We start from the raw sequence: 13960 nt of genomic DNA, 5'->3' as shown, positions 1-13960 counted from the left end.
CAGTGATGAATGAAATGAAGATGCCAATACAAGATATGAATGCAGAATTCCACGAGGGATACAATTAGTAAAGAAAGCCAGACTGGGACAATGCTGGAAATGAAAAGCTTAATAATACACAGTAAACATCACCAATTGAATAGACTGTGTAAAAATAGTGTCGGGGATAGAGAAAAAGTTAGAGAAATTAGATCAGACAGTTAAGGTAAATAAGTTTTAAATTATATAAAGAGAACAATGGAGAAATTCAGAACACCATGAAAAAACTAATTATCGTATTTTTAGATTATGGAAACAGAAAAAAAATTGTAATACCGATTGTATGAAAATATTTTCAAGGAAATTTTCAAACTTAGAGAAAGAGATGAGCATCTATATACAGACTGTAAGAACTCTAAATAGACTGAGAAGAAACTCCCTATGGGATATTACAGTAAAAATACTAAGAGCATTATTAGAAACTGACAGAAAGGTCAAATCAACGTCAACCAGAATAATTGTGATTACTCAGCAAAGTTTAGAAAGCTGTAAGGACCTAGAAAGAATATTCCACAATCCGAAATACCACAATTGCCAACTATTCTCCCCACCACAGCTATCCATTAAATATGAATGATAAATAAACATTTTCTATGATCACTATTCTAGCTCTACACAAAACAATTTGGTTTAGCAATGAGGAAAACCGCACCCAACACACAGGGGTCCCAGAGAATTAACAAACAATACCATAGCAGTTTATCAAGTGAGGTCTGAGAAAACTTCATACAATCAACAAAATGACAGGTACTAGTACAGAGATTTCAATAATAACTCTGGATGCTAAATGGCCTGAATTCCCCCGTAAGAAGGTACTTCACACTCGATAAAGAACAATCCGCTGCGGAGATATAGTTATAAATATCTATGTACAAAACCCAGACACACCCAACTTCATAAAATAGTACTAAATGATGTAAAACCAAATATTAACCCCCAACACGGGGATAATAATTCCAGTACCTCGCTCTCAACAGTAGACAGGTCATCTAAAGAGAGAAACATGGGAGTTAAGTGACATCATAAATCAAATGGACCTAAAAGGTATCTATGGAACATTCCGTACAAACACTCCATAGCACACATTCTTCTTAGCATTCCATGAACATTTTATCCAAACTTGGACATACATACTGGGATACAAATAAAATCTCAATAAATATAGGAAAATTAAAATAGCATATTCTATTTGACCATAATGGAACAAAGCCAGACATCAACAGCAATATAAACAAACAACAGAACGTACATAGAGGACTCAAACATACAGAGACTAAACACACATTACTGAATGGATATCAGGCTACTGAAGAAATTAAGAAGGGAATTTTTTTTTTTAATTTCTAGAGTTAAGTAAAGGAAAATACAAAATACCAAAAAAAAAAAAAAAAAAAAAAAAAAAAAAAAAACTATCATACACAATTGAGATAATCCTTTTAAAGTCACTTGGAGTGGTGGCCCATGCCTTTAATCCCAGCACTCAGGAGACAGAGGCAGGTGAATCTTTGTTCAGTTCATGGCCAGCCAGATCTACAAAGCAAATTCCAGGACAGCTAGGGCTATTACACAGAGAAACACAGTCTCAAATGAATAAATAAATAAATTAATTAAGAAGTTGAGTGGCACCAGGACCTCTACCCCAGCTGCATGAACTGGCTTTTTGGAGCCCATTCCCTATGGTGGATACCTTGCTCGGCCTTGCTGCAGGAGAGGGGCTTGGGCCTGCCTTAACTTGGTATGCCAGACTTTGTTGACTACCCTAGGAAGGCCTTACCCCCCTCTGAAGAATAGATGAGGGGGTGGGAAAGGGACAAAGTTGGAGATAGAAGAAGGGAAGGGCGGGAAAAACAGGCTTGCTATATAAAATGAAAAATAATTATTTTTAATTAGAAAAAGGTGATAATGCCAAGTGCCCACATCAAAAGACTTGAGAGATCTCAAATTAATAACTGTAGACATGCCTTAAGGCCCTGGGAAAACAAGAACAAAACAAATCCACAAACAGTGGATAGGAATAGATAACCGAAATCAGTGAAATAAAAACCGAAAACCAAAAACAAAGAATCAATGAAAAAAAAAAGTTGTTGGTTCTTCAAAAAGAATATTGGGAGGAGGGGAAGGGAGGGAGAGATCTAGAAATAAAAAAGGAAACAGTACAGCAGATACCAATGAAATCCAGGGAACAAAGAAGCCAAGACGAGTCATTGCACGGTAGCATCCCTACATCCAAGGGATGGAATGTTGTGGGCGGCTCATGGGAACATGCTCAGATACAGGAAGAGAAGGGGGTTGGGTAGAGGGCTGTGCAGTGCTAACTTCTGAATTTGATGGGGCTGGCACACACATCAGCTCACTCACACAGCTGTGGTTGCCTGCACACAACCAAGCCAATCACTACACCAGCACAGGTTGGGTTTAAGTTCCTGAGCCCCTCCCCCAACTTAGGAGCTTTTTGTAGTTGGTGATATTAAGGGAAGGATGGTCATTTTTATTTGGGGAGGTTACCTTTGATAGGTTATCCACAACCCAGTGGTAACCCCACAATCATTTACAAACGATCAGCACTAAAGGGCTCAGAGAAACAATTAGTTAATGAATAATAATAATAATAAGAGCCATAAAGTTGGCCAGGAAGTTGGCTGGTCGGTTTCGGGGGCAGTGGAAGAGAGGTAGTTTGGGAGTTGATACGATAAAAGTATGTTAAGTGTGAAACTTTCAAGGTGTGGTTTTTTTTTTTTTTAAATGTTACTGAAAAGAGAAAACTGGTTAAGGTGCAGTCCACATAGAAAGGATTTGATAACTATGTAAAGCCTGCTCTATGTGAAGAAGCAGAGACAATGTGCCAAGGAGGCCGAAGACACAAACTGCAGAGTGCAGAATCAGTCAAAGAGGAGGCCCTGGGGCCAAAGGAGTCTTCAGGGAAGAGAGAGCAGGCTCTGCCAGAGACAGAATCAAAGAGAAAGGACTGGGGGGAATCAAACTGCGAGAAGGACTTTTGAAATAGCAGGGGGAAGGAAGCCCTGGCCTGCTGAGAAGGGGAGCAGCTGCTGAGCGAGGCACAGGCCAGCCTGGGCTTGGAAGAGGTGCTGGAGACAGGGCTGACGTGGAATCGCACACACATCGCGGTGTGTGTGCATTTGCACACTTCGCTACTTGACGTTCACTGGGGAAAATGTCAATCCCACTATCTGCCAAGAAGTCAGAGAAGTTCTGTGTGGTTAATGTGGTTGTGTATTTACCATGTGACAGAGAAGAGATCCTTTGCTCTCGTACTAGACTGAAACTGTGTAGTCCACATGGGCTTACAAGTGTGTGTGTATATCCATGCCTGGGGGTAATGTGTGAGGAACCACAGCATTTTCAAAGGATAAGCCATTAAAAACAAACTTTGATAACATATGTTACACCCTCTAGGTTTGCTTAAATCCGTGATTTTTCATGAATTGAACGTTAAGATACTCTGAATGATTGAATTAAGGGAAGCAAATACTGGAGTCAGTCAAACTAAATCTGGCCACGAGACTTCACGAGTCTTCTGTCACCAAGTCTGCTAAATTAGCTATTCAGCTGAACTATTCAAATGTCTCGTTTGACTCAGTTGTGTTTATAGCCATGCTTGCAAAAACATTATAGTTCTTTATGTAATGCAGTTTTGTACTTGATTCTAGAAAACGTTTCTATGTCAGATCTAGAACCCAGCTGGTGTGAAATCTTCAGTGTTACAATAATAAAAGAACATTTGAATCATAATCACCCTAAGGCAGAGGGGCTCTAAGCCATTGGGAGCTGTGATGGGACGAAGCCTCTTCCTCCTCCAAGGCTCGGACCTGTTCTCCCTGAAGATCTTTACTGCTTGGGGCAGGGGTGTGGGAGGGACAGGTATCTGGTAACTGTTAATGTCTGGAAGTTGGTAGGGATCCAGCCTCTGGGAATTGTCCATGGAGTTCCTGAACTTCATCATTGCCTTCTTGCCCTGTAATCACACACCATGATGTTAAGACCCAGTGACACACAAGCATAAGCGTCCCCCAGTGCAACCCCAACACAGATCAAAGGCAAGCCTGGGTGACTGTCACTGCACACAAACCAGGCTGAAAACGATAGGCCAACCCACAATACACATTTGCCTCCATTAAAATCACATTTTGTATCTATTGCCAATTCAATAAGCACATGTTTTTAACCTTGTGTAAATGTAGTTTTAATAGAAGATCAGCACTCCAGGGAGAGTTAAGTTAGTTAATTGTACACCAGGAGCAATGCAGGGTTGACCCATAAAGCTGGGCCGGTCCATGCACTGAGCAACAGGAAGTACTGTCTTCACACATCCCAAGGTTTGATCAGGGCAGGACAAGCAAGGCTGTGAAAAATGCCAGGCATACACTGTTTGAATTACGTCAACTTTAGTGAAGGACAATCCAAAATATTCACCAAAATTCAAAGAGGATACTCTTTGACCTAGAAATCCAGCCAACAAAAAATAAAACTTGTTTAGTACAAGTATTATTACTCAGCTATAAAGTGCATTTGGGCACACACATGAGTGTATTATTCAAGTGTGTGTTTATTCAGCTCAACTCTAAAAACTTCAGCACCCTAAAAACCCATATATAGGAAAATAATTAAATTTTGCTTTGTTTATTTAGTCAGATTATATATTTCTCAACAGGGTATAGAAATATGAGCATATTTATACTAACACAGTAGCACAAGCAGTATGATGCCTTTTAAGTGGTTTATGTGTAGATTTTTATTTAAAAAGCAAGAACAAATGGAAATTTTTAAACATTAATCTATCTTTATGTTGTTTGAGGTTTTAATCACAATGCCTCGCTTTAATCATGTAAAAGCTCCAAAAGTAAAACCAATAATCTTTACCAGACAGACTTGAGCCTAAATATTTTTAAAAATTGGTTTTTCTGTGTATCTGAAGTGTATTTCTAAATTTTAAAAGGCACCTTTAAATACTTTTATCCATTCTACACCAATTTATAAGAAGTATTTATAATTATACAATATAAATTTACATTAAATTTATATTTTTTACTCCTAGTTAATTTTCAGCCAATTTAGTCTAAATTTTGAAATGCCTAATAATGAAAATTTATTCTAGGAAAATAGTTCTCCAAGGGGCACTGGTTACAGAGTAAATAAAAGCAGAGTAAGTAAATGCATGTCTATCTCAAACCTTGAATAAGCCACCACTTTTGTGTAAGCAGGTTCTACTGTCCAGAAGTTAAATTACAGAGTGTTCTTATTGTTAGGAATTTTTTTCTGCAAAGAGTTGCATTGATTCTAGAATATCAAACTGGAAATAATGCAAGTGATACAGATATTTAAATTAATTAATCTAGGACTTTGGGAATTTTTATGACTTTAATTGCTTTTAGGAACAAATATGATAGCAGATATCGGGTGATTGACTTGTTTTGGAAATGCATTTATTAATATTTTTGAAAAATGTATGTCTTGTTCGTTTTCTGTATTACATTGATAATATGTTGGATAATTTTCTACACTACTACATATACTTACAGTGTATTCTTATATACTTGAGCATTTTAAACAATAATGGGGAAAACTTTTCCCAGTTGTTCAGTACTGTAAATATGACAGGTCTAAGCGGCCTTGACTATTCCTTTGCATCCATGTGCATTGTTCCTTGGGTAGATTCCTACATGGTAAAATGGTGGTAGATCTTCCAGGCAGTGCTTTGGAAACACTTGTACTGATTTCTCCTGACAGAAGAGACTCTGTCTGAACACTGGCAATGTTTGCCAAATGGGTATTGGCATCAAAACCAACCTGCTGTTGACAAACCACTTTTTCCTGAAGATACTCACTGTCTGCTATGACAAGTTCAACCTGGTTTTATCTGTGACATTTTCAATCCTTACACCTATATACCCTTTACTCTTTCAGTAAGGAAAAGGGTCAGCCCAGCGCCCAGCACATACTTAGCAACAATACAGGCCACCGTCTTTCATAAGGAGCTTGTCTGATCGTCCACACTCTCACCATTGATACCACTAATAAAAGCATGTCTCTTTCATAGTCTCTTTTGCTTATGCATATTACATTGTAAGCTCCAAGAAGCTGCTACTGGTGTCTTCCTTGATAATCAATAACAATTGTTCTTCAGTTCCTAGCCTATCATAAGTGACCAAAATATTTAAACATTGAATTTAGGTAACTGAAACTAATATGAAATTAATCTTCGCCTTGTTGGTACATGTGAGCTACCCGGTGCATTTTCTTTAGTAACCCACACTCTTAAAAGTTGACTTGTATGTACATATCACCATGTGTATATATAACTATTACTTGCATACAGTGTCTCAGAGTAATTTGGGGGGAAATCACTGAAAGGAAAAAAAAAGTCAGCTTCTGGCAGTCAAACAACATATGTCATCTCACTACCAGTGTTGGTATGTCTAGGAAGAAAATTTACCAAAGTAGAACTCAGAACTACAGAAGCTTGGGAAGAATATAATCACCTTGGCAAACTTGGAAAGTACCCATTGGAGCACTGCCTAATGGGGAGGGAGTCCTACCCATCAGGCTTTGCGTGTCCAGCCCTAAGGGCAAAGCTAACCCCGGAGGACACAGAGAGTTTGAGGCAAACACCTGTGCGTTTTCGGCTACTTTTGGCAAGCCCATTTCTAAGGTGAGGTGGGTGCCTCTGGAAGCCTTAACCTGATCCAGGAACACTGCCTCCAGACACAGCCCAGCCCCCTTCTGATTCTTCCGTTGCCAAGCAACCTTCTCTTTGTGACTCTGTCTCCTAGGAGGCTCCACCAAGGGGGAGGAAGCCTTGTTGCTACAAGCTTTGGCCATTTGGTGATGCTTGTGGATTAATGGCCCCTGGTCGGGACAACTCTCCTATTTTCGATTACTATAAAGTGACAGTATCCTGTTTGTGTATTATTTTAAGTAGCCTGATGTGGTCTCATAGGACCTGGCTACTTCAACTGGACCCTAGGTCTAAGACCCGGGAGCCTGTCTCATTCCAAGCAGTTTCTGCAAACAAAAAGCCACCACTTTCCAATTAACTTCTCCTAGCATTTAAGAAGCTACCAGTAAATTCCAGAAAAAAAGGTGTGTAAAACATGCTCATGAGCTAAACGCATTTTCGGTGGATTGGGAATGCCACAGTTGCCTATGTATATTTAGTATAAAACACAAGCCCTTATCTGCAGGAAGGGCATTTGTCAGTAAAAGGGGACAATGTCTTAGGTTAAAGGGTGGTATTTCCTAGTAAGAAATGAAGCACATTCATCCCTGCCTCTTAATAGCAATTATGTTCTTGACAAAGTCTTAAGCTAGCAAACGTTTCTACATGTTAAGAACACAGTGTCTGGCCAGTGTGGAAATGGCCTGGCTTGGTCCTCCCTGTTTAGGTGGATTCTGTTTCATACCTAGCTTTCTAATACTCTAAAGAGCAAAGTTACCCAGGATATAACCTTGAAAAGGATGTAGTGTCAAAACCCTGGGCATGATGATTTCAGCACATTTAAATGATGACAGATCCTCCTGTAAGTGCACCTCAAAGTAACTTCACACATGGATGGGAAAGCTGGTCCCAATGCAGACAGACCAGCCATGCAGAGTCCCATGGTCTGGTTCTCCTGTGTTCTCCACAGAGGGCCACTTCTGAGGACAGCCGTTTGTGGCTGTGAAAAAACTTCTTTGCTTTCTCATAGTGAGCACTCACTGCACATCAATACAAATCCGCCCCTTAAAGATTCTGTTTAATTACATAAACAGGTCTTCTGGTCCCGGAAAGATAGTGTTCATCTGAAGTATACAGTAAGTGCTTAATGAATGTACAGAATAAGTTCCCCTTTGTGGATGAACTGAACAGGTACCTTTAAAACTTTGATAGGACAAGATTTTAACCAACAAATTAAAGAAGTATATTTCTTAAAGAAAATAGCATTTACCCCAATAGGAAATGGAGCTTCACTTTCCAGCAATAAGGTTTTGGGTTTGGACCCTGAAGTTATCTTCGAAACATTTCTCGTTGCACAATTAGTGAGAAGAGGCTGCAATCGAATCGGAGGCTGCATATTTCCAGGGGCAGTATATGGTCGAGAGGCTGTCTAGACAATTAAGAGGGAAAAGTTCCATTTAAATTAGTATCTTGACACGTTTCCAGAACCAATTAATAACCCAACAAATTGCCCAGAGTAATTAATGGTGCCTTTTTTACTGAACAGATTAAACTTTAATTATATCCTTCCATTATACACACCCTTCTGACCCAAAGTATTTGTTAAAACATATGGTGTTGAAGTCCTGTACATAACCAAGTATCACAGGGACGGAGTCTTGTAGACAAAAGAGATGGCCTCTATTATAGTCCCATATTCTTGCTCCTAACTCTTGACAGTACTGCATTTGTGCAAAGGAGGGCTTTGCTCAATTAAATGTTGAGTTGAATAATGTTCCTACTGTAGAGATCGGGGATGGTATTATTGGAACAGACTCATTTCAGTCTCAATGTTTTCAATATACAATCTACTCTGAATTCATTACGCTGCAAGGTTGGCACCCAAAGTAAAAGCAGACAACAGGAAAGGCAGGTGCTTGGCTATAATGTGCCACCAATTACGTGTCTTCAGCTGCTTCCTAGAAATGTAAGAAAACAAGACGAGAAAGCATAGCTGCCAGCCCCGGGATGCACTATATAAAAACGAATGCTTCCACGCTGAGTATCTTCCATTGGTTCTTTTAGGTGTCCTGTCCACCTCCTCTGCCTGTCTGTGGAGCTCTGGGACAACCAACCTCAGGACTGCCGTCTACCAGAGAGGAATCACATCAGAGATGGGAGGGTGGCATGGAGGTCCCACCATCCCTGCAGGGTAGAAATGGTTCCTAACACCTGAGTGTTATGCTTCTGCGCAGAAGCCTTTACACCCAATCCCTCCCAAGCCCCCTTCAATACAGGGGCTGTGGTTTCCAGGGCTGTTGGCCTCAGTGGGCTTACCATCCCTGGTTGGTTTCACTTTGCCCTGCTGTATCTTCCTAAATAGTTTCTTTATTAAACAACTTCCTAATTACTCTATTTGTATGAGCCATCTGTTTCCTGCTGAGCCCCCAACAGAGACTCTTTCCAATCAAGAATGTACTGCAGTGAATACAAAAGCTGCCAGCGTGGAACATTCTAAGTACCTTTTGGGGGCATCAAAAGAATATTGTAAGTTTTGTATAAAGATTAGCAATGCGTCAGATGTGGGGAAGCACAAAGCTTTTGGCCCAGTTGTCCTATTATAGTAAGGCAGTAGAAAACATGCCAAGAATAGGCCGTGCATATTTGGGCAAAGGGGTATGAGAAGGGCAGTATATAAATGATTCATGAACAGAATTTTGTACATTGACTCTAAAGGATGATGGGCCACAAATATTCTGTTCTGTGAAAGTATGTATAAATAAACACATTAAAAATCAGGCAGCCAGAGACTACTACCAATCCCTCGTTCTCACAGCATCTTGAGAAGCATGTGTGGACACACGGCTAAGCTTCTGATTTCTCAACAGTAGGCACATATTGAATCTCTGCCTCAGGCCAAGTAAGGAGATAGAAAGTAATATTTAACATCCCAAGATCCATTAGTCAATCAGACTGATTGATGCCAGAATGATGTGTCCCTAGAATGTTTATAGTTAACCAAGAGGGCCAAGGAAAACTAAGTTCTCACAGACGCAGTTAAAAATTTCATCCAAATGACCAGGCAATGGTGATCGGAAAACCCAAGTAAGAGCTGGCTCTGAGCCAAGACCAAAGAAGATCACCAGAGATTTGCTTATAAACGAAAGGTGAACCAGTAAAGAGACCCAACACACTAGCCGTTCACCCTCAGAGAAGGAAAGCATGTGCTTACTTTCCCGCTGACCCCTTCCCTCAGTCCGGAGCATCCACATGGTGATACGCAGCCCTGGCTGCTGTGGATGAAGCAGGCACCCCAGGTTGGTGGATGAGTAACACAGAGGGATCCAGGTGTCTGATGACTTCATAGAGTCACCTGAGACTCATGCCTGTACTGGGGTGGGGATGAACCCCCATAGTTAAGCCATTGTTACTTAGATCGCTTATGGTTAGAGTGTGAACCTGCCTCCCACCCGGTCCAAAACTGGAGCTGCTCTTTCAGGGGCATGTGAAGCCATTGGTGGGTGAAGGCTGGCCTGAAGAGCTTCCCTGAAGGGCAGGCAGGTCGTGCTGCTCAGAGAAACACCCTGCTTCTCTCCCTTTCTCTGCCTCCTGTTGCATGTTCCCTCCACCTGCTTCCGCGTCCTCTCCACCCCGACGGACTCTGTATCCTCAGGCTACAAGTCACATGAGCTCCTTCTATCTCAGTCATCTCTCAAAGGTATTTTGTCTCAGTAACAAGGGAAGTCAGGTTTCCACCAACCTGAGCCTCAACAAACACACACAGACCAACTGAAGTAACAGATAAGAGGTCAGAGAAAACAAGAGATGAACCTTAGAGAGAGATCTTAAAACCCACACACAGAAATTAGACTGTACGCTTCTGAGTAAGAAACTCTTGCGACTCTGCTAGACCCGTACATATATGCTGTTTAGTGTCTCTTGTGCAATGATCCCAAACATGAGAAATCTTGTACAGAAATCCAGGGGAGCTGGTTACTGCAAACCAGAGCACCATCGGCTGGTGGATGTGCTCTTAATTTTACCGCTGTGCATTTGCATCCAAATGTCACCTGGTTAGATGGATGTGGCAGTGAAATGCTCAACTGTTCACATTCATCTCCAAAGACAGATCTGTCCCATTAACTAACAGCTGTGTGCCCCAAACTCCTGTCATTGGTGTCACAGGCTACCTTAAGTTTGCCATGTTTTGCAATGTGTGAATATATTTTCCTGTAATAAATATGGCACTGTCTTCACCTGCTCAACGCCACACCAAAATGTGCGCTGGAATTGGCTACCTGGCAATTACTCAGCTTAGCTGAGCTTTGCTAATTCTCAGGAGGACCCGGGGGGGGGGGGATTCCCCAAAGCTGTGCGGAATCAGTTGAGATGACACGCCTTGGTTTTAATGAAGATGGCACAGCTAAACACTTGCACTGGGTCAGAAAATTTAGTGCAACTAGCAATAAAGTGTGGAGGCACGTGCTTCCGGCTTCCTTGAGAAGCTGGAGGAAAATGGAGACAACATCCCACAAGGCTTCCCGTCTCTGTCTCCATCTAGGGCTATTGGTAGCAGTCGGGGCTGAAACCGAGAAGGGATATGCCCAGGAGAGGATGGACAGACCAAAGAGAGACTGGAATTTCTGTAAAGCAAGAAATTCACCTACAGATCACAGTAGCTCTCCAGTAAGGTGCACAGGACACACAGTGTGTGATCAAGTGCCCGGCTGCTAACAGTGTGGCCTCTGTTTTTAAAGGATTCCCTCCTCACTCGTGTACCATGAACCTCAGACTATCTCCTGAGGGGGTTCATCTGGAAAAATGAAAAGAAACCCTTAAAGGGGGTTTTCTTTCTGAACCAGGTGGAGGACAGAAAACACAACTATTTCCTTAGTTTCTTCTGGGGAAAGCTTGGGAGAGGCAATGGATTGCTGTCCAACAAAGACATTTGTGCGCACGCATGCGTGCGCGCGCGCACACACACACACACACACACACACATTCCAATCAGACCCAGAAGAGGAAAAAGAGTCCAGAGAGACCCGAGGCATATCGAGACTTGGTCTGTTCACCCAGGACAGGTCAAGACATGATCACCTTTTGTAGAATGCTGAAGCTTAATTCTAAGGAGACAGACAGCCTTTCTCGACAGTCTGTGAAAGCTTTATAATTTCTCCACAAATATTGTGCAACAGGAATAAAAGTGATCCGACATTACAAGGAAAAGCATGCAGTCACGACAACCAAGAATAAAGATGTCGTGGGGAGTTTACCCCCCTTCAACCACCCACACCCAACAAACCCTTTTTAAACCTTTCCCGAGTCTGTATTGTTTTGAAGAACCGTGATCTCCTTCAGCAAGTATTACCTCTGGGCAGCAGACAAATCATGCTGGGATAAGATATCAGTGTATGATTTCTTCAAATGGGATTTCAGTACATTTAATTATCTCAACGTAGAAGAGCATCCTTTTGATAAACTGAAACGGTAGAATGTCACCAGCACACAGCATGGCACTGCTGAATTTGTACAGATAACAGAATAGCAAGGATAAAATACCCAGACGTCAGAAAATACAGAGCATGTATGACACCTTCTGCCGCGTTGCTGAGCGCTGAAGGGTCAATACTGAGACAGACGAGTTGAAGTCACTGTAGATAGCAGGTAGCATTAGATCTCTTCTGTAGGTGAAATAGTGGAGCAGGGGTACAGAGATGGAGGAGAGATGTGGGTGTGTATGTGAGCATAAGTGATCTCCACTCAAGAAGCTAATGTGACAGCTGCATGTAGAGGGATTTTGACCGGAGGGGGTACTGTTAATGGAGACTTGAACAGTTATGAGTCTGTGGCTTCCAACTGTTCCTTTGACTGTGTTTTCAAGTCTTTAGGGTTGTGCAGACATGCTTCCCAGAGAGTCTACTTTCAGAGATTAATGACAAATCATAAATTAATTAGCTGGGACAGAGTGCTTAATAGGGCTCACCAGTGTTAATGGACTAGAACGTCCTTCCTCAGCCAGAACGCTATAGCCACGGTTCGTCTTTGGGCCAGCTGGAGGATGGGGAGTCAGAATGGGCATGTTATCTTCAATAAACCGTCTCGTGTGTTCTCTCTGTAATGAGAAGGAAATTTGTGAAGTTGATGTATAGATGGTCGGGTTAGCTTAGCACCTGACACACATTCATATTGTGAGATCAAAGCCCTCTCCACTAAGAATGCTTCTCGGTGTCCTGACAAGGATGTTGGCAAGGCTCTAATGGCTATGGTGGGGTTTGTGTGTGGTACTGAGTGTCAGAAAATAGAGTCTTTTCTAGCTGCAGACAGAGGAGTCACTCTGAGCCAGGTGTTGGTGGCATGCTCCTTTAATCCCAGCACGTGGGAGGCAGAGGCAGGTGGATCGCTGTGAGACCAGCCTGGTCTACAGAGCCAGTTCCAGGACAGACAGGGCTACACAGAGAAACCCTGTCTCAACAACGGCCCTCCCCTTCAATGATAATATTTAGCAGACCACTGTATTTCCCCACTCTGACCGCTAGAGACCGCCAGAAAGGATGGAATTTTTTAAGTGAAAATAATTCAATAATGCCCTGAAGCAACAGTTTGCCTATTAAATATAACGAGGGGACCTAAAACACGCCTTTGCTGATTGCAAATAGGCAATGAGCTTTGACAATCCCAGCAGAGGCATCAGATGAGAGGAATCAGAGTGCCAATGGCCTAGTCTTCCCATTTACCTAAGGTCCCTCCCTCATCTGCCATTGCACAGGACAAATGAATGGAAGACATGCAGCCCACCCTGCTTCAGGATAGCATCCACATTTCGGCAGATTACAGAACCCGTTAACTGTCCACAATGCAAGGCATGGCCAGCCTAGCTGAATGAACCCGAAGCCTCTGCACCTAAGTTCTCCTGATCCCTAAGAAAGGACCTATGTCCTGCCATTCAACACTTTAATAACAAGATTAGCATTTGACCCCAATAAAATAAATTTGAGCCCATGCACCCAGATAGGAAAATTCTAGTCTTGCAGGACAGGTTGCCCTAAGAACACTTTGCAAATACTTAATCAGGTTGTGAAATGTGTTTTACTTTCTGCATTTGTAATACCACAGAAAATTAAGAACAAACAGCTCACGATTTCAAATAGCTTAAGAAATCAAACAAATCTGCCATCCGAAACTGAAACATGCCTAATTGAATCTCTCATCTCCTGATTCAAATTGATGTATTTCATAAGTTCACTGCAAAGAACAAAAATAGGGAGCACC

At 41.8% G+C, this 13960-nt stretch overlaps 1 protein-coding gene across 1 annotated transcript in view; it reads right to left on the bottom strand.

Annotated features, from left to right (window-relative positions):
* The window catches only part of Erich3 (glutamate rich 3), a 103002-nt gene that overhangs the window by 47604 nt on the left and 41438 nt on the right, over positions 1 to 13960 (bottom strand). The window contains exons 5-7 of the mRNA XM_051195925.1: positions 12675 to 12803; positions 7983 to 8141; positions 3794 to 4012 (exon numbers count right to left, since the gene is read on the bottom strand). Coding sequence (XP_051051882.1) covers positions 3794 to 4012; positions 7983 to 8141; positions 12675 to 12803 — 507 coding nt within the window. The remainder of the gene's footprint in view (positions 1 to 3793; positions 4013 to 7982; positions 8142 to 12674; positions 12804 to 13960) is intronic.

Source organism: Phodopus roborovskii, unplaced genomic scaffold (assembly GCF_943737965.1).
Source record: "Phodopus roborovskii unplaced genomic scaffold, PHOROB, whole genome shotgun sequence".
Taxonomy (NCBI): Eukaryota; Metazoa; Chordata; class Mammalia; order Rodentia; family Cricetidae; genus Phodopus; species Phodopus roborovskii.
This window is presented reverse-complemented; position numbering and strand designations above follow the sequence as displayed.